At 43.0% G+C, this 25,243-nt stretch overlaps 1 protein-coding gene across 3 annotated transcripts in view; it reads right to left on the minus strand.

The window, feature by feature from the left end:
• CTNNA2 (catenin alpha 2) overlaps nt 1-25,243 on the minus strand; it is an 803,547-nt gene that overhangs the window by 539,304 nt on the left and 239,000 nt on the right. For all 3 annotated transcript variants that reach the window (XM_048846332.2, XM_048846333.2, XM_048846330.2), the window contains one exon: nt 462-665. In XM_048846332.2, coding sequence (XP_048702289.1) covers nt 462-665 — 204 coding nt within the window. The remainder of the gene's footprint in view (nt 1-461; nt 666-25,243) is intronic.

The following is a 25,243-nucleotide window of genomic DNA, read 5'->3' on the forward strand; positions in this document are numbered from 1 at the left end:
CATTTTCTTTTACAAAAATAGTATCTAGGATATTTTCATTTGACTTATCCACGTTCCCTGTTTGCTTACCAACTAGGAGTTTTATACACATTTCACAACAGCGTTTGGGCTCACTAGAAATATTTAAAAGTTGCGTGGACTACCTTTTAGTTAAAATGAAACAAATCACTGATTCAGAACACAGTAGTCTCTTATTCTGCAGTAGAGGAATCTTACAATTGGGGGCTTTCCTTTTCAGAACAAAATGCATTTCAGGATATAGTTATTTGTAACAAACTACTATAAAGCAATCTCAACCTCCCAAATGTTGAAAACCACAGAAGCATTTTAAGTGACTACCTTGATTTTCTTGAACTGCTGCTATTTAGGATAGTCAGTTTTACTAAGCATGTAGGCATTTTAGAATAGTCATAAAACTGCTTAACAATCCATACAGGAGGAAAAGAGAGCATAGAACTTACATTATTCATATACTCGCTAAGTAGGTCCTGGAGGGCCTGTCGTACAGCATTGCACTCAGCAACAATTCTTTCTCGGCGGTCATCACGTGTGCATGAAGAGTCTGCCATCAGTGCTGCTCCACTGATAATACTCTCCAACCTCTCTTCAAGAGATGGTCTGAATCTGGCCTCACTGAAAGTCATAGGGTCTAAAATAATCTTGTTCTGAAATATAAAACATAATGTAGAAAAATGAACAGCATTCTTGGGTGTTTGCTATTGTTTTTGAAATATCCCCTTTTATGGCTTTTCATCTTTCCTACTGAATAAATACAGGAGTTCTCTGCTACATTCGAGGAGGAACTACACTTACTGAAATATCTAGTCTCTATTAAATTTGAGGTCCTTAAATAACATATTTTAAAAGGACCAGACAACATACGCTTGTTTTAAAATTTGTTTAAAATAAACATCTCAACAGATGAGTTTTCAAATATGTCAACAGCCTAAAGCAAAAGGAGGAGGTGACCTTTAAGCACAGTAAATTGTTGACTATTATACTTTTACTGGATCTTATGAAGCTTTTCACAGCTCGGAACTGGTACATGAAATGTACCAAACATGCTATTTTTTTTTTTGCAAATGTCACATATTCATTGAATACTTAAATCTCTGTTAATATCATATAATATTACTGCCTCTGTATTTATTCAAGTAATCTAATGTTCAGTTCTGTGTACAATGAATGGGTCTGCTCCACATTTTCAGCATCATTATAATTTACACTGATTTCATTAAATAGGACTTAACATATTTTTCATAATTTTTACAACTATTGCTTAATGATTTGTGTAAACCATCATGTCCTGTGAATACATTTCTTCCTTACTTAAAAACACAAACAATGTACTAATGTAAGCTTGCATTTAGGTGTTGGGCTGGTAGGGTTATGTTTTTGTTTATCAGCGCACTGACTTTTATTTGACCCACTGCTCTGGGACTCAGAAGAGCAGGGTTCAATTCCCAGTTTCACAGATTTCTTGTGCTAGTTTGGACAAATCCCTTGATCTTTCTGTTTCCCCCCCCCCCCCCCCCCCATTACATGTGAAATGGCAAAGGTAAATAATACTTCATCTCCCCCATCTTTTGCATATCTTGCCATGACAATGTACCTGTTGCAATGTATCTGCTACAGTTGTAAACAAGAACTGGGGAAAGAGGAACATCTTGGGCCTGGGACTGTTTCTAAACCTCTTGGATTTTCGCAATTTGCCCAGAACTGTCTCTTCGAAATTGCCCAGACAACTGCTGATGTGACAGAATGGATTATAAAGGATGTTAGATACACTCACAATTTGGAGTCGTTTGTGGATCCAAAGCCCTGTTTAGATTAAGATGTGGTAATCCTGGCTCCCCGCATCTTGTGATTGGACTGAATGTCAACTGGCCATTGGGACTTCAGTTCTGATCTTCAGATTCTGGTGTAGTATGCTTGGGTTATGAATGTAAACTGAGTGGTTTATTTTGTAACAATAAGGAGTACTTGTGGATTATATATGAACACTGTGTCTGGTATCTGCCTGCTCTCCTATCTCATAGGGAGACTCCTGCTGTGGGTCTAACAAACCCTACATTGTGGGTTGAGGAAGCCATGCCCCCTTTACTGTACTGGGCATGGTCCAAGTGCACTGGTATAAGAAGGAGCAGCTCAGCTCAGTTGGGGCTGACTGCCAGGGAGGAAGGACATGCTCCGTTGGCTCCAGCTGAGGATCAGCCAAAGTCCGAGGCCAGGGAGGCCGGAGACATTGTAACCCAAGCAGACGCTAAGGCACCTATGGGAACCCGCTGCCTCAGGAGTCACTGGGGACAGCACAGACCGGAGAACCCGGAGACAGCAGACCACAGCAACAGAAACTACAGTAAGCTGCAGCCCAGGGGAATTAGATAGTGGCTTGGTTAGTGAGCCAGTGTTTTGAGTCATTGTGTTTCAGTCGGAACCTCCCCACTGACTCAGTGGCATGTGCCCCTGCCACTACCAGGGCCTTGGGCTGGGATCCAGTGGAGAGGGAGAGCCTGGACCCCTTACCAGGGCTGCCACCCTCCCACCCCCCTTGTGTGTGGTGGTCCCCTTCCTGACTGACTTTGGCCACGAGGCCTTACTGCCAGTCTTCCTGGGGCGAATATACTGATTGTGGCTACTAGGCCTTACTGTCCCGCTAAGAGGGGCAAGCCTATTGACTTTGGCCATTGGGCCGAACTGACCAGCTACTAGGGGCGAATACATGGACTCTAGCCATTATGCCTCACTGCCCTGCTGAGAGGGGAAATATATGGACTTTGGCAGTTAGGCCTTACAGCCCTGCTAACTGCGGCAAAGCTTATGCTCAAAAAATTTGTTAGTCTCTAAGGTGCCACAAGTACTCCTTTTCTTTTTGTGAATACAGACTAACACAGCTGCTCCTCTGAAAGCTATTAACGTTGGTCGGTTGGCCCACTGCCCTGCAAACCGGGGTGAATTTACTGATTTTGGCCACTCAGCCTCACTGCCCTGCTAAGAAGGGTGAATCTATAGACGGGGACTACTACACCTTAGAGCCCCACAAAGAGGGGGCGAATCTATTGACTTTGCCCATTGGGCTGCATGGTCCAGCTCTTAGGGTCGAGTACATTGATTAGTCATTAGGCCACATTGCCGTGCCAAGAAGGGCGAATTCATGGACTTCGGCCACTAAGCCTTACTGCCCTGTCATCCTGGGGCGACTGTATTGGTAGTAGCTATTAGGCCCTACTATCCTGCAAAAAGGGGTAAATCTTTTGATACTGGCCATTGCGCTGCATTGCCCTGTCTCACTGGAGCGAACTTACTGACTATAGCCGCCAGGCCTTACGGCTCTGCCGATGGGGACCAATTGATTGACTCTGGCCATTGGGCTACACTCCCCCGCTAAGAAGGGCGAGTATATTGACTGGGGTCTAGGAGTGTGACGGGGTGCACTCATCCTACACTGGATGTGGTCATCCCCAACCCTGTCACAATAGGTTATATGTACATTTTTACTATCTCAACTCAACATTAACTAAGATTTTTGAGGGGAATCACCACAGGTGTATAGTAACTTTGCATCATGGTTATTACAGCTAAATCATAGAGACAAATATTGAAATACCCCCATTTGGCACCCTTTAGTATGCCACACCTCCTCCATACCTCTGCTTTCCCTCCCTGTTCTCCCACTTTTCCCCTTAGAGACTCATCTTCCAACCAGCATGCTTCCATGTACAAACTCCATTCCTGAGACAGCTTCTTCCTCTGGCAAATCCCTGAGTTTGCCAGAACACAGTCCTAGCATGACACTTCAGAGCAGGTCCATCTCTCCAGAACTACAATTTTCTGTGTGTCCCCCATTACTGCCAAATCTGAGCACCCCACAATCTTTAATGTATTTATCCTCAAAACCCCTGTGAGGTAGGGGTTTTGAGGGGAGATAACATTATTATCTCCATTTTACAGATAGGAACTGTATCACAGAGACATCAAGTGGCTTGTACAAGGTCACAGAAAAAATCTCTCAAGTCCTACACTACTGTCTTAACCACTGGGGCATCCTTCCTCCTATATATCCTCCTACAACTGGAGAGGTGGCTGGGAACATGAGGAGAGAAGCATGTGTATGAATTGGTCAATATGAGGAGCATAGGTGGACAACTGGATAGTCTCCCTGCTTCCCTCAGTTCCAAGTTCTCTTTCCCTTCCCCCATGCAAAACCCACAACTCTCTTCTCCACACCACTTATCCCTTACTAGCCAGCCTGTCTCCTGGCTCCCTATGGTCTCTGTGATGAGTCAGCTAAATAGCGATGGAATTCAATTAGGTTGTCATGGATTGGGGAAATAAATTATTTCAATTTTCCAAGTTCAGAAGTAAACAGTCTAAGCTATTTTTCACAATAAGGTGGGGGTTTTTTTTTTGGTCTGTGCAGTTTGGGGACTATGGCAATTTTAGCTAGAGGAATCTCAAACAAATTGGGGACTTTTATTTTTATTTTAAATGAACGTTCAACATTTTTCCTCCACAAAAGTTACTGTTTTATGAAAAGATTATGTAGAAAATGCAACTGTCCCGAGAGTTAATAGGTCAAATTTTAGTCCTACTTGAAGAGCAAATCTCAATGCAACATTAGCAATAGAGCCTCTTCCAGGACCTTCACAAGAACAAAAGATAACAGGATACCGATGCTGCTTCAAAAAGCATCCAGCAATGTAAAGATCAGGATGATGAAGTATGGACACTAAGCCCTGAGCCTCTGAGATATCTGGTGACTTGGGGAGCAAAGGGAGAAAAAGAACCATGACCTCACAGCACAAAGTGCAGGGAAAGCAGTGAGTAGCACAGGAGCAAAAGCAAGAGGAAACCAAAGGCCAGCTGGTGCCAATGAAGTCTTTTGACACGGATTTTTTTTTTCAGGTCTCCCACCAGGCTGCCTCAGCTCTACTTCCAGCCGTTCTTTGACGGGAAAGCCAAAGAGAGGTTCCTCACCTAATACAGTAACTGGAGTTCTTCAAGATGTGTATCCCTGTGGGTGCTCCACTCTAGGTGCGCATGAACCTTTGGAGATTTTTTTTTTTAGCAGTGCCCTTTATGCCCGCACATGGGCCCTGCACATCCTCATGCCCTGTACCAAGGCTGTATTGGCCTGTGTGGATGAAGTGCCCTCAGTTCCTTCTCTACTATAAAGCCGACAGAAGCAGCTCTGAAGCAGAGTGGAGGAGGGCTGGTATTGGAGCAACCAGAGTGGGACATATCTCGAAGAACTCCAGTTACTCCTTCATCAAGTAGCATCCCTGTGGTTGTTCCACCTTAGGTGATTCCCTAGCAGTTACCCTTTAAGGAGGTGGGAGTTTTGGAACAGAGTCCATCACTGAAGAAAAACCTGCACTGCCTACAGCCAAATCTGACCTTCCAGTGTGAATTAGGGCATAATAGTTGGAAAACATGTGCACCAAGGACCCTATTGCAGCACTTCAGATTTCAGCAACTGGAACATCTTTGAGTAGATTTACAGACACACTGTGATCTAGCAGAGCATGCAGTTACTTTTAGGGGAGGTGTAACATCAGTGAAAACCATAGCAGGCAATAATACATCCAGAGATCCATTTAGAAAGTCTCTGAGTGCAGATAGGTGTTCTCTTAGACTTAGCTGCAAAAGAAATAAAAAGAGTCTAAGGGTCTTCCTGAATGGTCTAGTCCAATACAAGTAAAAGGCTAACACCCTTCTAATATCCAGTGTCTGAAAAGCAGACTCTTGCATAGACTGTTGAGGCTTTAAGAAAAAAACACCCAGAAGATTAATATGAAATTCAGAGGACGCCTTAGGTGAAGACTTCGGATGAGGTCGTAGAGATACCTTCTCCTTGGGGAACAGAATAAATGGAGGGTCTGCCATTAGAGCCCCCATTTCCCCAATGCTTCAAGCAGAAGGGATGGCCACAGACAGATGTAGCAGGATAGATTGTCGGGCTCAACGGGTAGTGATCAATGGCTCCATGTCTAGCTGGCAGCTGGTATCAAGTGGAGTGTCCCAAAGGTCGGTCCTGGGGCCGGTTTTGTTCAATATCTTCATAAATGATCTGGAGGATGGTGTGGATTGCATCCTCAGCAAGTTTGCAGATGACACTAAACTGGGAAGAGAGGAAGATACACTGGAGAGTAGGCCCTAGACAAATTGGAGGATTGGGCAAAAAGAAATCTGATGAGGTTCAACAAGGACAAGTGCAGAGTCCTGCACTTAGGACGGAAGAATCCAATGCACCGCTACAGACTAGGGACCGAATGGCTCGGCAGCAGTTCTGCAGAAAAGGACCTAGGTGTTACAGTGGACGAGAAGCTGGATATGAGTCAACAGTGTGCCACTGTTGCCAAGAAGGCCAATGGCATTTTGGGATGTATAAGTAGGGGCATTGTCAGCAGATCGAGGGACGTGATCGTTCCCCTCTATTCGACATTGGTGAGGCCTCATCTGGAGTACTGTGTCCAGTTTTGGGACCCACACTACAAGAAGGATGTGGAAAAATTGGAAAGAGTCCAGCAGTGGGAAACAAAAATGATTAGGGGACTGGAACACATGAGTTATGAGGAGAGGCTGAGGGAACTGGGGATGTTTAGTCTACGGAAGAGAAGAATGAGAGGGGGTTTGATAGCTGCTTTCAACTACCTGAAAGGGGGTTCCAAAAAGGATGGCTCTAGACTGTTCTCTAGACTGGTAGCAGATGACAGAACAAGGAGTAACTGTGTCAAGTTGCAGTGGGGGAGGTTTAGGTTGGATATTAGGAAAAACTTTTTCACTAGGAGGGTGGTGAAACACTGGAATGCGTTACCTAGGGAGGTGGTGGAATCTCCTTCCTTAGAAGTTTTTAAGGTCAGGCTTGACAAAGCCCTGGCTGGGATGATTTAATTGGGGATCGGTCCTGCTTTGAGCAGGGGGTTGGACTAGATGACCTCCTGAGGTCCCTTCCAACCCTGATATTCTATGATTCTATGTAGCTTATAGTTCAAAGGATTGTTTCATGAGATGCTTAAGAATCAGGCTGAGATCCCAGAGTGGTGTAAGGAATCCAATCTGCAGAAAAAGATGGATAAATCCTTTTAGAAATCTTGCTGTGGTTGGGTTAGTAAATACTGAGAAACCTTCTACCAGCACATGGAAAGCTGTTACTGCTGTTAAATTAACCTTGATGGAATTCATAGAAAGGGCTGAATTTTTCAATTCCAACACAAGATTGAGGAAGTTGATGATTGTATGAACAGAGAGGAAAGGTTGTATCTTAGAGATGTTCTTTAGAAAGAATCAGCAAGATATAGACAGCCTGGATGTGTGGATCTAGAGACAGGTCCAAGTCAAAGAGGACCTAAATGTAAACCTTAAACTTTCCATAAGGTATTTCCAAAGTTACTGTATCAGATGAGCCTAGGGTAAGGTGATTTCCTGTCTGAAACAAAGATGACATCATTTGATGATGTGAAACAAAAAGTGAAAATACTGTAATGACTCAATTAGCGTATATGAAAATTTCTGCTAAACTGTGTGGCAGAAGCCCTTTACTGTTCATTGGTATTGGAGCTGAAAGATATGAGTTCTGTCACAGAGATGTACTAACTGGTCAAGTTATGCCATGTAGTGACACCAATTACATTGCTAGGTGGTCACAAATTTATGTTTCTGATTATTGTTTAATCTAGCAGAAAAAGCCATAATGAGATCCAACAGCTGGAATATGAAGATAGACAAATTTGGACTAAAAATAAGGTGCAATCTGTTTACCAGTAAGGGAAACTAACAATTGGAACAAATTACTTAGGGATGTGGTGTATTCTCCATCATGTGAAGTCTTTAAATCAAGACAGGATATTTTCTAAACTTATAACTCAAACAGAAGTTTTGGTCCTGAGGCACAAATTGCTGGGTGACGGTGTACGGCTTATGTTATACAACAGGTCAGACTACATTATCATAATGGTCTCTTCTGGCCTTAAAAACGTATGAACCTATTACCTTACTGGAATTATTTCAATTAAGTTAAATTGGTTTAGATGGATGGTTTCAATGATGTGCACTCCCTGTTATGGCAAAAGTTCTTATATATGACTTGCACAGTAGTTAGGATTTTTCTGGAAAAATATTGTAGCAATGAATAATGTTTGTTTTTGTGCTAAAAGGCATAAGTACTGAATGACAAGTACTGTACCAATTGGTAATGTTGGAGGCCAGCATCACAAAAGGTCTGCTGCTACTTTCTGGCAGCTACCCACTACTTTATTTTTTCTGACAGAACCTCTACTGCTGCCTTCCAATTTTCAATGACAGAAGGTCTAGGTTGTTTACCCAAGTTTTCATTTTAGCCCATTTTTCACCTCCTACCCTCATTCCATACTACCTAGCTGTTATTCCACACTGTGTAAAACCTGAAGGATCGCATGGACTTTGCTTACTTTTGCCTAGGGAGTGAACATTTTGAAATTGTCTTGAAGCCAAGTCTCCTACATAGTAGCACGGAGGTCAGCTTCTGAACAAGTGAGTCAGTAATTAGAACTGATTAGATTATCTAGGCAGATTTTGATTAGAAAAAAGATGCTTTTATAATCAAATTATTTAACTGAGCAGTCCTTAGAAACAAATTAAACCAAATGTGTTATGCATTCAGTCACATAATGTATTAGGAAAAAAAAACATTTTAACTCCAACTGGAAAGAATATTTTTAAAAGAACAATCTACTTGCTTTCCAGGTTAACACTTATCTCAAATTAATGTTATTGTAGGGGTGCACAAGTTGATTTGTAGTTTAGAAGCTAAACAAATTACCAGATGGCAAATTTTGCAAGTGTACATAAACCTTAACCTTAAGTGTGTTGTATGAGATAACGATAAATGATTTTGGATCACCATTGGGTTATTTTCTGACTCATTTTTGTTTCTTTATAGTTCAAGGTGGCAGGTGCAAAAGAAGAGTCAATCTGTGCTCCTACCTAGAGGCACTTTACCCACACCACCTGCTGCTCTATAAAATTTGGCTGGAATCATGCAAGCAGGTTTCATATTTGAACAGTTTGCAAAGATGTTGTGTTACCATCTCTCTGCTGTTACCATCTGAACCTTAAAAGAAAATGAGTCAAGAAATAAATAAATATATAGAGAGCTACAACTAGGGATGGGAGAGAATTTATCCAATTATTGAGATGCATAATATTTCAGTCATTATTTCAAATAGACCATTCAAATGCCAAATCATGATAAATTCTAATGGAATATTTTAATTTTCTCAACATTTTAATGAAACATAAGTTTGTACAATTTACTGCCTGGGATAGCCCAAATCAACACAGCATTAATAGGTCAAATGACATAGCTAATTAGGAGAACCAATATATTTTAAAATCCTGATAATATATTATAACAAACATAAAATGCACTCCCTAGTTGTCAACAGCCTCTAACAGTCTGAAGTTATAGAAAAACTAACAAATTGTATTCTGATTACAGTACACTCATTCACATAATGTAAAAACAAAGTCAAAGGTGAAATCCTGGCCTCAGTGAAGTCAGCAGAAGGTTTGCCATTGACTTCAATGGGGTCCAGATTTCACCCCAGATATCTAACTTTTTTTTTTTTTTTTTAAAGTGTCTGGCTCTATACATAAGGACAAATGAGAAGATAATTTTCCTTCCCTGGGGGGGGGGGGGGGGGGGCTACAATCTAAATAAGTGAATAGCAGAGGAACAACACACACAGAAATATGTGGGAACCTTGCTATGATTCATTGTTTAATAAAGAGGAAACTCACAGTTGAACAATTTCAACCAAATGTCACATTGTTCCAGCTCCACCAACTGCTGGTGTAATGGAAATTCATGTATCATTCTCTAGAATGTGCCATTATGTTTCTTACATACCTTCTAGCATATATGTCAAAAAAAATTGTTCCAGTTTTACTACCAACTAAATCATAACTGATCTCTTTGAAACGATCCATACTGATAGGGCTGTTCTAGTCACTCATACGTTAATTCCTTAGGTATGCACTTCACTGTTGCACTTGAAAATGACCTAGTTTCATTCACATTCATTGCACATCCTTAAGAATTAACAAAAGAGCAAAGTTACCTTTACTATCATACTTATAGTTAATAGATCTGTATCGCTAGAGAAAATGCAGTGAATAAACTGGGATAATTAAAATGTATGGAAATCATGAGAAATAATTTTTGCAGCCAACAGTCAGTCGATTACTACTTCTTCAGAACCTTTTCAACATTTCCTTATTAAAGGGGATTTTTAATTAGAAACATACACACTAACATTTAACACATGCAGTCGTCTCTACTACCAACCAGAGGATTTTCCACTGCCAACACTTCCCATGCTTGTAACACATTTTGTCCACACACACAAAGTACTTGCACTTGATTAAAGCAAGACTCTGTATATTGCATCTTGTACTGGGTCATTCTGCACTCTTGTTGCTGTAGTGCAGAGGTTATCAAATTGTGGTCTGCGAGCTCCATTCAGGTGGTCTGCGGATAGTTCCCTCTAAGGTATGTGCCTGGGCGGTCACACACAAGAGAATGAAGGGCCACCCACGTAATTAGTGGAGCCACACAGGCGTGGCTCCACTAATTATGTGTCTGGACCCTGGAGAAGACATATGTAAGGTGGGGGGCTGCCATGGCAGGGGAAGAGAGGGAGAGACCCCCCTCCTTCCCAGCCCCAAGTTGGGGGCTACCACAGTGGGGGAGAGAGGGCACATCCACTGCATTAGAAAGGTAAGACTAGTGATATTAAAATATGAGTTGTGTGCGTTTATTTGCAGATCCAAAAAACTGTTAATTATTAAGAGTTTTTTTATACAGAGCTTTTATCCAAAGCGCTTTACAATATTTAGCTAAAGATACAAACAACATTTGGAACGATCATTAAGTGGTCCGCTGAGACCCTCAAGGATTTTCAAGTGGCCCGTGGAAAAAAAAAAGGCCTACACACCTAACTTAATTCCTCTTTGGGGAAGAGACTGTCTCTTAGTTCTTTGTAGGTACAGCGCTTAGCACAATGGGGTCCTTCTCCATGACTGGAGCTCCTTGGTACCCCAATTAAACAAAAGAAACAAATACATAAAAATAAATATTAAATAGATAATTCTCACCTACTAAAGGATATGAGATAAATAGTCATATCAACTTGATTAGCTCTATGACCAGGAGAAGTCTGTTGAGTCATCTGAAAGATCCTGTTGGCATAGAGGGAATGGCCTTCAGTGGGTTCACTTTTTTCCTTCTGGAAATACTGGAATACCAGTGGACAATGCTTCATATTCCCTGAGGGCGGGGTCCCATCTGCCTCTGTTTTATTTCCCCTCCTATTTAATGTGCATGTAAAGCCTCTATTAGTATTAATGATATTTCCAAGGGGCATTGCTTTTCCAGAAGATTCCTGAAGCTCATCATTAATAAATAATAATACTTATTGTTATTACAGCATAACCCATAACAGGAAAGATGTTTTCAGTGGTTGGGATGCTAGCCTCGAACTCAGGAATTAAAGGTTCAATGTCTCGTTCTGCCACCAACATCCTGCATGACTTTGGACATGTTACTTAGTCTCTCTGTGCTTCAGCCCCCATCTGTAAAACGCACATGCCTCTGCCTCAAAGGGGTGCTGTGAGGATTAATACATTAAAAAGTGTGAGGCACTCAGATAACATTGTAATGGAGGACATATGAGAACTACTTCAGTAAGAATCAAGGTGACACCATACAAAGCAAGTAGTAGTCCCTATCTGCAGAATTTATAGTCTAGGTAGAGGAGACAGGTAAAATGCGAGTGATCAAGCAACACATTTAAAAAGTAAAAAAATGCCAATGTTGTTTGTTCCTTTTTCCCCCACTCAAAATTAAATTGTGCCAACCCATCCCCCACATTACCATTGCCCAGGTGCTACAGTCAGCCTGCTTAGGGTGACCAGACAGCAAAGGTGAAAAATAGGGCCTGGGTTGGGGGGTAATAGGTGGCTATATAAGAAAGCCCCGAACATTGGGACTGTCCCTATAAAAGCAGGACATCTGGTCACCCTAAGCCTGCTTCACCACTGATAACCCAGTACACCCACCCCTCAGTGATGCAAGCAAACAAAAGAATCCAATACAATAGTGTTTGTGTACCTGAAGCTATGTACAGACATGCCCCTTCTGCCCAAGGGGCTCCAGCTGCTCTCTACCCTATGGCCAGAGGACTAATGAGAGATTTCTTCCTCCTCCAGGACTCCCTGCACTTGGGAGCAAAAGCTGGCCACAGCATATCCCACAAGTGGGGAAATATGCACAGGCCCTATCAGACATCAGGGCATGCAGCTGAGCCTGGGACCAGATAGCTGCCCTCCAGCTGAACACCATGATGACCAAAATACCTGGTTGGCTGAGAGGCATCACCCGACCTGTTCTTAAGCCCATCAGCAGTACCAGGCAAGTGGCTGCTCAACACTTACACCTGAAGCTGCAATCACTCATGTGCCTGCCCTGCTTCTGCACTGCTCCCTTGCTTAGTTTCTGACCCCTACCCCTCTGACTTTGCCTCCTGGTTGTCACAGCTCCAAACATTAGGTATGACTGCCCACTGCCTGGTCCATGACAGTTTCAGCAGTCTAAAACCAAAAGGAAGAAAGGACAGGTTCTGCCAGCAGAATGGATTTCATGAAGGTCAGCATCTCCAGGGTCAGAGATAGCAGGCCCTTTGCAAAACCTGCAGATGCAGATTGCAGGCACAGAGTGAGACACTACAGGAACAGGCTGTGCTATGCACAACTCTGATGCCAGCCCCTTGAGAAACAAAAATTCCACTGCCAGACAAGCTTGCCAGGGACCGTGGTAAAATCTGTGGGTTTCTGTTGCCCCTCCAGTCATTCCCCATCCATCAGTCCCAAGTGGGACTTATCCTCAGCCTGCTGACCCAGAAGGCCTTAGCCAGGGCCTCTCTACTCTTTGAGAAATCAAGCCCTCTCCTGAGCCAGCTTGTCTTCTTGAGAACTTTGTTCATGCCACGGAAGTGATTTTTGATGACCCAAGACATGTGCATACAGCAGAAGCTGCACTCCAAGCATTGCCAGCCAGTTGCTAATTGCGTTGTGGAATTTTGATGCCTGGCAGCAGACACCCAATGGAATGAAGCTGTGCAGCACTGTCACTTCCGGCTCAACCTAGACGAAGAGATCAAAGGTGGGGCTGGTGTGGGTGGAGCCTCTGACTGGCCTGGACACCCTAACTGAACTGTGCATTAAGATTGACAGCTGCTTGATGGAATACTGCCAAGACAGAAGGACAGCTTCCCAACCCCCATCAGTCTCGCTGACTCCAACCCACTAACCTTCCACATCCTTCCTACAGCCCATAGGTGCTGGAACTAAGGGTGCTGTGTGTGCTGCCACACCACCTGACTTCAAGTGGTTTCCACTATATACAGGGTTTACAGTCTGGTTAAATTGCTCTCAGTACCCTTGTCAAGGTTCCTCCCCCACTCTGAACTCTAGGGTACAGATGTGGGGACCTGCATGAAAAACCTCCTAAGCTTATCTTTACCAGCTTAGGTCAAAACTTCCCCAAGGTACAAAATATTCCAGCCGTTGTCCTTGGATTGGCCGCTACCACCACCAAACTAATACTGGTCACTGGGGAAGAGCTGTTTGGACGCGTCTTTCCCCACAAAATACTTCCCAAAACCTTGCACTCCACTTCCTGGACAAGGTTTGGTAAAAAGCCTCACCAATTTGCCTAGGTGACTACAGACCCAGACCCTTGGATCTTAAGAACAATGAACAATCCTCCCAACACTTGCACCCCCCCCCCCCTTTCCTGGGAAATGTTGGATAAAAAGCCTCACCAATTTGCATAGGTGACCACAGACCCAAACCCTTGGATCTGAGAACAATGAAAAAGCATTCAGTTTTCTTACAAGAAGACTTTTAATAAAAATAGAAGTAAATAGAAACAAAGAAACCCCCCCTGTAAAATCAGGATGGTAGATACCTTACAGGGTAATTAGATTCAGAAACATAGAGAACCCCTCTAGGCAAAACCTTAAGTTACAAAAAAGATACACAGACAGAAATAGTTATTCTATTCAGCACAATTCTTTTCTCAGCCATTTAAAGAAATCATAATCTAACACATACCTAGCTAGATTACTTACTAAAAGTTCTAAGACTCCATTCCTGGTCTATCCCCGGCAGAAACCAGCATAGGACAGACACACAGACCCTTTGTTTCTCTCCCTCCTCCCAGCTTTTGAAAGTATCTTGTCTCCTCATTGGTCATTTTGGTCAGGTGCCAGCGAGGTTACCTTTAGCTTCTTAACCCTTTACAGGTGAGAGGAGCTTTCCCCTGGCCAGGAGGGATTTCAAAGGGGTTTACCCTTCTCTTTATATTTATGACAACCCTCACTATACAAATTGTTCCAGCACCCTTGCTACAGCCTGAACGCTCATATCTGCTGGCAGGCAGGTATGGTGCATTTTACTTAGCCATGCTGCCAGCAACCTTACCTACCAAATCCAATCACAGACTAGAAGTCCTCTGCAGCTCTGCCTGCCTGCCAAGGGCTTCCAAGACAGAGGTATTACCCTGAAGAGAACATCAGCAACCCAACACCCTCTGTGATGCCTGCCAAAAATCAAAGCTTCATTGACATGTTCAACAAAAAGAAAGCTGAGATCCTTCTGCCCCATCATAGCTACAACTGCCCCATCAACCTCCAGCCTGGCACAGAGCTTCCTTTCAGGTGTATCTATTCCTCTGGAGATATCTTAAAGAAAACTTGTTCCTAAGTGACCAGAGGAGCTAACAAACAGGAGCAGTGAACAGGTGAGTTTGGTGAGGGAGTTCTTCAGGTGAAGGAGGAGTGACTGTGTAACACTTGGGGTGAGTTTGTCATTTGATGTGTGCTTGCTGCTTGACTGAATTATATAGTGTGGTCTGTTGGGGCGGAGGAGGGGGGCAAAGTGCTGAGCCTAAAGGCCTGCCAGGCAAAGTAGAGAGCTTCTTAATGAGGCTTTGATCCCTGATCCCTTTAGGATCCATTATCCACAGGGTGGGGCTACTCAGGGATAACAGGGGTTTAAAAAGCTAGTTCATAAGTGACCAGAGGAGCTAGTGAAAAGGAGCAACTAACAGGGGAGCTTTGTGAGGGTGTTTAGAGAGGAAGTGTGAGAGCAGCTCCCCCGATTAACAGTCCCTAAATTTAGGCCAATAAACAACCTCCCCACACTATGCCCTTCCCCCCCCAAAAGTTCCAGGAGTAAAAATAATGCAGGAAGAAGTCTAGCAGCAGAATGGGGGCTATCCAGCTTGTTGCACTGAATGTACCATATATGATTATCTGTCGTGTGGGAAAGTGGCATGGGTGTGCATTCAGTGCAAGGAACTCAGGGCCCTCAGAGATCAAGTACAGGCTCTGAAGACCAGAGTGGCTGAACTGGAGGAGCTAAAGGAGAAAGAGAGGTACATAGATAAGACTTTCTGGGACACAGTAGAGCAGACCCAACCCCAGCCTGATAACCTCTATGTTGTTGAGGAGGACAATAGTCTCTGGCAAGGAGAACATCAAACTGCAGCAGAAGGAAGCAATCACATAGTTGGGACCCTTCTTCCAGATGATGTCATGGTATCCTCTTGCACTGAGGGTACCCCTCTGGGGGGAGGGAACCCCTTTTATTAGGAAGACTCAGGTAATAGTAATGGAAGAGTCTATCATTAGAAATATAGATAGCTGGGTTTATGATAACCAGGAAAATCGCACAGTGAATTACCTGCCAAGGATGAATATTGTGGATCTCTCAAGACATCTAGACAGACTTATGTGCAGTGCTGGGGAGGAACTGGCAGTCATGATAGACTGATGACATATGGAAAGGTAGGAGAGAGGTGCTGGAGGCCAAATTTAGGCTGCAAGGTAAGAGATTGAAGTTCAGGACCTCCAAGGTAGCATTCTCTGAAATGCTTCCAGTTCCATGTGCAGGGCCAGTTAGACAGGCAGAACTGGGTCTCAATGTGTGGATGAGATGATGGTGTAGGGAGGAGGAGTTAAAATGTATTAGGAACTGGGGAAACTTTTGGGAAAGGAGGAGCCTATACACATAGGGTGGGCTCCACCTAAACCAAAATGGAACCAGATTGCTGTCACATAAAATTTAAAAAGCTTAGAGAGGAGTTTTTGAACTAAGGGTTGAGAGGCAGCCAAGAGGTTCAGAAGAGCACACAGATCGGACAGACACATCCCACAGGGGAGGCTCTGTTAACTGAGATTCCCTATATCCTAGGAAAGAGAAGAGGCTAGAAGTTGATAAAATACAGGTAGGAACTAAAGAGAAATAGTCAAATGAGAAACCGTCCAATCCAATTACATCACATAATGGCAAACAAATAAATACTGAACATTTTTATAAGTGCTTGCATAAAAATGCAATAAATCTAAATACTAAGATGGGGGAACTTGAATGCCCTGGTATTAGATAAGGATATTGATATAATATTACAGAAACGTAGTGGAAAGATAATAATCAGGGGGATATGGTCATACCAGGGTACAAAATGTACAGGTGCTGGTAGGGAAGTGACACTATATGTGAAAGAAAGCATAGAGTCAATTAGTAAAACTCTTAAATGAATCAAACTGCACCACTGAATCTTTATGGGTAGAAAGTCCATGCTTGAATAATAAGAATATAGCAGTAGGAATATATTACCAACCACCTGACCAGGATGGTGATGTGAAATGCTCCAGGAGATTAGAAAGTCTATAACCATAAACTCAGTAATAATGGGGGATTTCCACTATCACCATACTGACTGGGTGCATGTCACCTCAGAATGGGATGTGGAGATAAAATGTCTATACACCATTCATGACAGCTTCCTGGAGCAGCTAGTCCTGGAATCCACATGGGGGGAGAGAGGCAATTCTTGATTTAGTTCTAACTGGAGAATAGGGTCTGGTCCAAGAGGTGAATACAGCTGAACCACCCAGTAATAGTGACCATAATGTAACTAATTCAATGTCCTTGTGGGAGAGAATATACCAAAGAACGCCACCACTGTAGCATTTAACTTCAGAAAAGGGACCTACACAAAAACAGAAATTAAAGGAGTAGCTGCATGGAAACATTTAAAAAAAAAAACTCTATAAGAGAGGCTCAGATTAAATGTATATCCCAAATTAAAAACATAGTAAAAGGACCTAAAAAGTACCACCATGGCTAAACAGAGTAAAAGTAGTAGTTAGATTTAAAAAAAGGCATCCTTCAGAAACAGTAGGTCAAATCCTACTAAGGAAAACAGAAAGGAGCATAAACTCTGGCAACTTGAGTGTAAAAGCATAATTAAGCAGGCCAAAAAAGAATTAAGAAAAACTAGCAAAAGACACAAACTAACAGCCAAAATAAAAAAAAAAAGTTTAAGTATATCGTAAGCAAGAAGCCTGCCAAACAATCACTGGGGCCACTGGACAATCAAGGTGGTAAAGGAGCACTCAAGGAAGGTAAAGGGCATTGCAGAAAAGCTAAACGAATTATTTGCATTGGTCTTCACTACAGAGGATGTGAAGGAGATTTCCACTACTGAGCTGTTCTTTTTACATAATAAATCTGAAGAACTGTCTCAGAATGAGGTGTCAATAGAGCAGGTGTTGGAATAAATAGATAAATTGAATAGTAATAAGTCACTACGACCAGATGGTATTCACCCAAGAGTTCTGAAGAAACTCAAATATGAAACTGCAGAACTACTAATTGTAGTATGTAACCTATCACCGAAATCAGTTTCTGTTCCAGATGACTGGAGAATAGCTAATATGACACCATTTTTTAAAAAAGGTTCCAGAGGCAATCCTGACAATTACAGGGCAGAAAAGCCTAAATTCAGTACCAGGCAAATTGGCTGAAACTATAGAAAAAAACAGAATTACCAGACACATAAATGGACAGGATTTGTTGGGGAGGAGTCAACATGGCTTTTGTAAAGAGAAATCATAGAATCATAGAATATCAGGGTTGGAAGGGACCTCAGGAGGTCATCTAGTCCAACCCCCTGCTCAAAGCAGGACCAATCCCCAACTAAATCATTCCTCACCAATCTATTAGAACTCTTTGAAGAGAGACAACAAACCCATGGACAGTGGTGATTCAGTGGATACAGTGTACTTGGACTTTCAGAAAGCTTTTCACAAGGTTCCTCACCAAAGGCTCTTAAGCAAAGTAAGCAGTAGTGGGATAGGAGGGAAGGTCCTCTCATGACTCTGTAACTGGTTAAAAGACAGGAAACAAATGATAGTAATAAGTGGTATGTTTTCAGAATGGAGAGAGGTAAACAGCCATGTCCCCTAAAGAACTGTACTGGGACCAGTGCTGTTCAACATATTCATAAATTATCTGGAAAAAGGGGTAAAGAGTGAGGTGGTAAAACTCCGAGAATGATGGGGGTCTAAATTAGCTTTTACCACTCAGGAAAGTTCTTGGAGTCTTTGTGGCTAGTTCTCTGAAAACATCTGCTCAATGTGCAATGGCAACCAAAAAAGCTAACTGAATGTTCAGAATTATTAGGAAAGGGATAAGATAATAAGACAGAAAATATCATAATGCCACTCTACAAATCCAGGTACACTCACACCTTAAATACTGGATGCAGTTCTAGTCACCCTATTTCACAAAAGATATTAGAACTGGAAAAGGTACAGAGAAGAGCAACAAAAATGATAGGGGTGTGGAACAGCTTCCATATGTATAGTGACTAAAAAGACTGGGACTGTTCATTTTAGGAAAGAGATTATTGGAGGGGGAATATGATAGAGGTCTATAAAATCATGAATATTGTGGAGAAAAAGTGTTATGTATCCCTTCATATGAAATTGATAGGCAGCAGGTTTAAAACAAACATAAGGACATACTACTTCAAGCAATGCACAGTCAGCCTGTGGAACTCATTTCTAGGGGATGTTGTTAGGGCCAAAACTATAACTGGGTTCAAAAAATAATTAGATAAGTTCATGGAGGATATTTCCATCAATGGGTATTAGCCAAGATGATCAGGGATGCACCCCATGCTCTGACTGTCCTATGCTTCTAAATGCCAGAAGCTGGGAGTGGACAACTGGGGATGAGTCCCTTAATAATTGGCCCTGTTCTGTTCATTCCCCTTTGACTTATCTGGAATTGAATATTTTCAGAAGTCAGGATACTGGGCTAGATGGACCATTGGTCTGTCCCAGTATGGCTGTTCTGATGTTCTAAAACCTGAAGAAAGGGCTCATCTGTCCCTCCATGTCACCAGCCGGGGCTTCACTTTTCTTTGTAAGGAGGAGTGCTCTACAATCTTGTGTGGATTACTAGGCATTAAATAGGGTTACTATCTGTAACCGGTACCACTTACCCCTTATCCATGAGCTCTCTGAAAAGCTCTGATATGTGAATTGTAAATTGAACCTTCTTGGAGCTTACATCTTGATTTGGATTTAAGATGATGATGAATGGAAGATCACCTTCTGCACCTAGTATTGCCATCTTGACTACTCAGTTACCTGGTTCCCATTCAAGGTCCTTATAGACCACTAAAACCTAGAATACCTCCTGACCACCAGACATCTCAACCAAAATCAGATCCCTAGTCCCTCTTTTTTTGTCCAGTTTGACTTTGTAGGTAAATGTCCAGGGATGAGAAATGGAAAGGCTGACTCAGTGTGTCACAACAATAAATACCTCGAACCTGGCAGAAAACCTCCTTCCACAGATCATAAGGTGTCCTATTTTGTCAGTGGATAGCAGTCTGATGTTCTATATTCATTCTCTGCTGCCCAACAATCCATTCACCACCCAGATCCACCAGGCCCTGGGTGATGCAGATGGCCAGCATGACTATGAATTCAGGCTGCAGGATGGTGTCCTCTATCAGGAATAGGATTTATGTTACGGAGGGGCAGCCTAGACTTCAAGTCTTGAAATTGTGTCATGACGTGCTTCTGTTCTGTCACTTTGGCCAATCCAAGACTGGTTTGGTGGAGTTTCTGGTGGCCAAGTCTATGCGCTTATGTCAAGGAATATGTGAAGTCCTGTAACCTCTGCTCTCAGACAAAGTGCCTGTGCTCTGCTTTTTGCAGTACTTGCCCATTCCACCTCAGCCTTGCTCAACCTTATCTATAGACTTCATAATGGAGATGCCTCACTTTCATGGGTGCACAGTGATCCCACTGTTGGTCCATCTCCTAACTAAGATGGCAAACTTTGTTCTTGCCACACCATCTCCAGTGCCCTGGAAACTGTGGGTCTCTTCTTAGAGAAGATCTTCCATTACCACAGACTACTAACCAGAATAGTGTCTGACCAAGGCCCTTGCTCATCTGCTGTTTTTGATGGGAGTTTCTAAGACTTCTTGGAATAGTCCCTCACCTCTTCTGCCTATCACCTACAAAGCAAGGGGCAAACAGAACAAGTCAACCAGATATTGGAACAGTATCTTCATTGTTTTTTGAATTGCCACCAGGATTACTGGTTTTCCCTATTTTCCTATGTGCAATTTGCCTACAATAATACAATCTATGCCTCCACCCAACAAAACCCATTCTTTTCTTAACTATGGCTCTCACTTTCACCCAGACATACCTAGAAGTTCTATGGTACAGACTTGGCTACCCACCTGTGCCAAGTGCACTGAGAACTCAAGGAGCAATTGAGATCTGCTGAAGAAGCTTACAAGCACCATGCTGACCAGGCCTGCCCCTGACCTTGCTGTATCAGCTCACCCATCAGACAAGCTAGATCACCAGTACCTGGGCCCATTCAAGATTTTGAACAGGTTAACCCAGTAAGAGTCAAACCGCAGTTACCCACGTTCCTAAAGTTCTATCCAGTATTTCATATCTCCCTTCTAAAGATACATTGAGAACCTGTTCCTTAACTGCTCCAACCCACCTCCACTGCCCATAAGCATTTGAGGATAGGAAGAATACTTGAGCCAATGAATTCTTCACTCCTACTGAGTTAGGGGGGAAAATCCAATACCTGCTGGATTGGGAGGGCTATGACCCAGATGAGTGGTCCAGAGAGCTGATTGAGAACATCCACTTCCTGGACCTGCTACGGGACTTCTGTTAGAATATAGATATTCAGGCCTGTCTGCAAAGGCCTGTACTTTAAGAATTTAGGTGTATTCTTATCACTTGGCTAGTTCTAGAGGTATAAAAGAGAATCAAAATCACTGTCTGCTGGTGTAAGGGCCTTCTCTTACTGTGACAGTCTGAGGCCCTGTTCTTAGGCTAAGGCCTTTGGCTTAGCAGCAGAGGCAGCCATAAGCTGAGAAGCGACCGGTCACATCTTCACATTCCAAACTAGTCACATTGAAAGAAGGTGCTATTGGGCTGTTAGGAATACAATCCTGTCCTGATAGTGCCCATCGCCTCCAGAGAAAGGGAAGTACCTAGAAGATGTAAAAGGAAACTTAGTTTGATAGCATCCTGTCTGGCAAGAACTCACTTATCAATAGCTGGGATGTGAAATCCTCATTTCTGTATTGTTTTGTCATTATAGTTCCCACTTTGCTATTCTTTGTCTATATAATCTCTGTCTGGTTCTGTGATTGTTCCCGTCTGCTGTATAATTAATTTTGCTGGGTGTAATTAAGGTGGTGGGATATAATTGGTTACATAATCATGTTACAATATGTTAGGATTGGTTAGTTAAATTTCAGGAAAATGATTGGTTAAGGTATAGCTAAGCAGAACTCAAGTTTTACTATATAGTCTGCAGTCAATCAGGAAGTGAGTGGGTGTGGGGGTGGGTGTATGGGTGGGGGAGATGGGAACAGGGAATGTGGGTGAGGAAATTGGAATCATGTTTTGCTAAGGGCAGGAATGGGAACAAGGACGCAGGTGTAAGGCTCTGTGGTGTCAGAGCTGGGAAGGAGGACCCTAAGGAAGGAAACTGGAATCATGCTTGCTGGAAGTTCACCCCAATAAACATCGAATTGTTTGCACCTTTGGACTTTGGGTATTGTTGCTCTCTGTTCATGCGAGAAGGACCAGGGAAGGAAGCGGTTGAAGGAATAAGTCCCCTAACAACTTCCATTGAATGTATCCCAAGTAGCCAGACCCTAGGGCATCCCTGAAGGTGTGTGTTAGGGGGTGGGGGGTGGTATTGTCAGGAATCAGGGCCTGCAGCTGAGCATGGGACCAGATAACTGCCCTGCAGCTGAACACCTTGATTCACCAAACTATGTGATTGACTGAGAGGTGTCACCAGACCTGCTCTTAAGCCCAGCAGCAGACTGGGCCAGCAGCTGCTCAATGCTTATACCCACAGCTGCAACCACTCATGTCCCAGACTTGCTCAAGCCCTATTCCCCTCCCAGTCCTACTCCCTGCTTGGTTCCTGACCTTGGCTCAGACTCCTGGTTCCTTACTCCAGCTCTGACCGTTGGTGCTCCTTCTGGTTTCTGACTCCATGTCCAACCACTGTGTCTGTCTGCCACTGCTCCAAACCAGTAGGTTTGTCTGCCCACACCTGGTCCATGACAGGCCTTCTCAAAGAACAATTATTGTCTGACACTTAAGGTCTTAATTTCAAGTTACTGGGGAATTTTTTCATGTTTCTAATAAGCAAATAAACTGTTAAATACATTACTTATTTGAGAGATTCAATCAAATAAATGAAGAGGAAATTCTGAAGAACTAATTACATGGAACTGATAGCTCATTAAAGATGTCACTTTCCTCAGCTACTAAAAAGACAGATTCATGGATGTGGCTAGGAGAAATTAAGAGATCCAGCCAGCTCTAAGGTACACAATTATACTTTGTGCCCGACCTCAGAACTAAAGGTAATAATTTGTATCTTTAAGGAAGGATTTGAGAAATAAAGAACTGTATATATCAAGTGGCTGCATTACAACAGAATGAAAGTTAAGGGTCTGAAATATTTTCCATGAATTGAAGATACCAAATCATTCATAAAAGCACAAGAGGAAGTTGGTGATAGGTCTTATTTACAGTATTGAGATTATTTTTTTCCAGGATGCTCCCAGAGGACCCCATCAGTGCCAGATCCCCATTATTCTAGGCAGCGTACACACACAGATGACATAAGAACGGCCAGACTGGATCAGACCAAAGGTCCATCTAGCCCAGTCTCCTCTCTTCCGACAGTGGCCAGTGCCAGGTGCCCCAGAGGGAATGAGCAGAGCAGGTAATCATCAAGTGATCCATCCCGTTGCTTATTCCCAACTTCTGGCAAACATGGGGCCAGATTCTCCCATCTACCAAGTGCACTTTGCAAATTCACTTTTTACTGTTTACACAAGGTAAAGTGATCTTAAAATGATGAAAAGATGTGCTCCGAAATGTGCTAGAGCTGCGCTCAGTATAAGGAGAGGCATGGGACTGGGAGGGATGGGGAATTTTAGGGAAGTAGGGGCCTTAAATTAGCAGCAGCAGAGAAAACTATCCCCCTGAAGTTTTAATTTACACTGGGGTGGGGCATTTGATAATCAGGAAGCTGCAATTGACTTCCCAACATCTTCGGTCAGCTCGAGTGCAGTGGATAATCAAGATAACGGTCACTTCCTCAACAAATTTATAATCTAGTTTTAAATTGAGACAAAAATGAATGTAAGCAACCAAAAGGGAGATGAAGGGAGTGCAAGGGAACAAGATTACAAGGCTACATAGTCTAAAAATATTCCAAACCTCTATTTTTTTATTATTCTTTCACTGCCTATTACCTTTTTATTTTATTATACACTTCCTTTCATTTTTCAATTATATTAATTTCTTAAATTTGTGTACTGTTTCTTTGCTTTCTTTAAGTAATCTCTAAGCAATTAAGACAGATTTACATCTATAATTTAATGCCGTGATCAAAACCATAGTATCTTAACACACAACACATTCTATAATTGCCCTTGTGAACTGAAGTGGACAATGTTCAGTGCATATCAGCTTCCTCAGGAGGGATCTGCAAAGAATCTGTGACCCTTTTGATAAGGTTCTGGAACTGTTTAAAATTGTCAGCCAGGATTGGTGGAGGTGGCATGACTGCTTTATCTGGGGATAAAGAAGAGATTTTGGCTGGTGGAGAGATCTATTCATCAGCCCTAGCTTCCAGTTAATCAAAAGGTTTCCTCCTGTGCTTCCGGTGTCCTGGAGAGGGAAGGTGATGAAGGTTGTCTAACTCTGTGATGGGTGGTGCTTGAGGCCCTAGAGAATTGCCGACGATAGACCACCCACCGGTCCCAGTATGGCCAAGGTGATGGTGCATATCAGATGGAATGGGTGGAAGCATCCAGGGGTGCTCATACCAGCGAGATGGTGATTGTGGATCTCTCTCACCAGTGAGATCAACTTAGTCAGAGACCTCTGGAAAAAAGAGCCTCTATTGAAATGGAGTGGAAAGCCTTGGACAATATTTGAGAGACTGAGGCAAGATCTTCAAATTGACCTACACAAGGAGGATTTTGATGAAGTGGTGGAGCTGCAGAAGAAACTTGAGGTATGACTGTGGGTATTGGACAGGCATCCAGGGATCTGGAGGTCCTTGGTACTGAGAACAGATTGGAGCCAAGAAATGGTGAGCCACGTGTCTCAGGCACAGCCAGGTCTCAGGAAAAGCAAAACTCTTGTGCCACTGAGTGTTGTGGTACTGTGTCGAGGGCTTGAGACAAAGTTGATGGTACCATGAGTCTTGAGTGCTGCAAGAGGAGTCCAGATGGAGCCCTAGCAGTCTTTTTCAGTACTGAGTATGAAGAGGTAGAGCTCTTCATGCCACCTCACTCCTTTCATGGTACCAATTGTCTATTGGAGCCCAACATTTTGAAGTCTCTAGGCTTAACAGTGCCATTGTCGGTACCTGAGGAACCAGCAGCCTCATGGGTTCCGGGTTGGAGAGATGGGAGCCAAAGTGGCTGGAGTCACTGGCAACCTTGACTTTTTTGAAGTACATTCCATACCCAGAGAACTTGGGGCACAGTCTTTGGAAGTCTTATGAGAGGACACTTGAATCTTCTTCTTAGATGCCTTGAGGAGTGTGGCTCGGAGGTAGTAGAGATAGTCAACTTACTTGAAGACCAGCATATAGGGGCAATGGGGGAGGGGTCCCCGGCCCAGATCAGAGGCAGGGCTCAGTGAGCTATCCATCATGAGAAGACGAAGTTTGAGCGCCCTTTTTTTTTAAGCTCTAGATTTTAATGCCAGATTACAGAAGTTGTACTTTTGGGAAATATGGAATTTCC

This window comes from Caretta caretta, chromosome 4 (assembly GCF_965140235.1).
Source record: "Caretta caretta isolate rCarCar2 chromosome 4, rCarCar1.hap1, whole genome shotgun sequence".
NCBI classification, from domain to species: Eukaryota; Metazoa; Chordata; order Testudines; family Cheloniidae; genus Caretta; species Caretta caretta.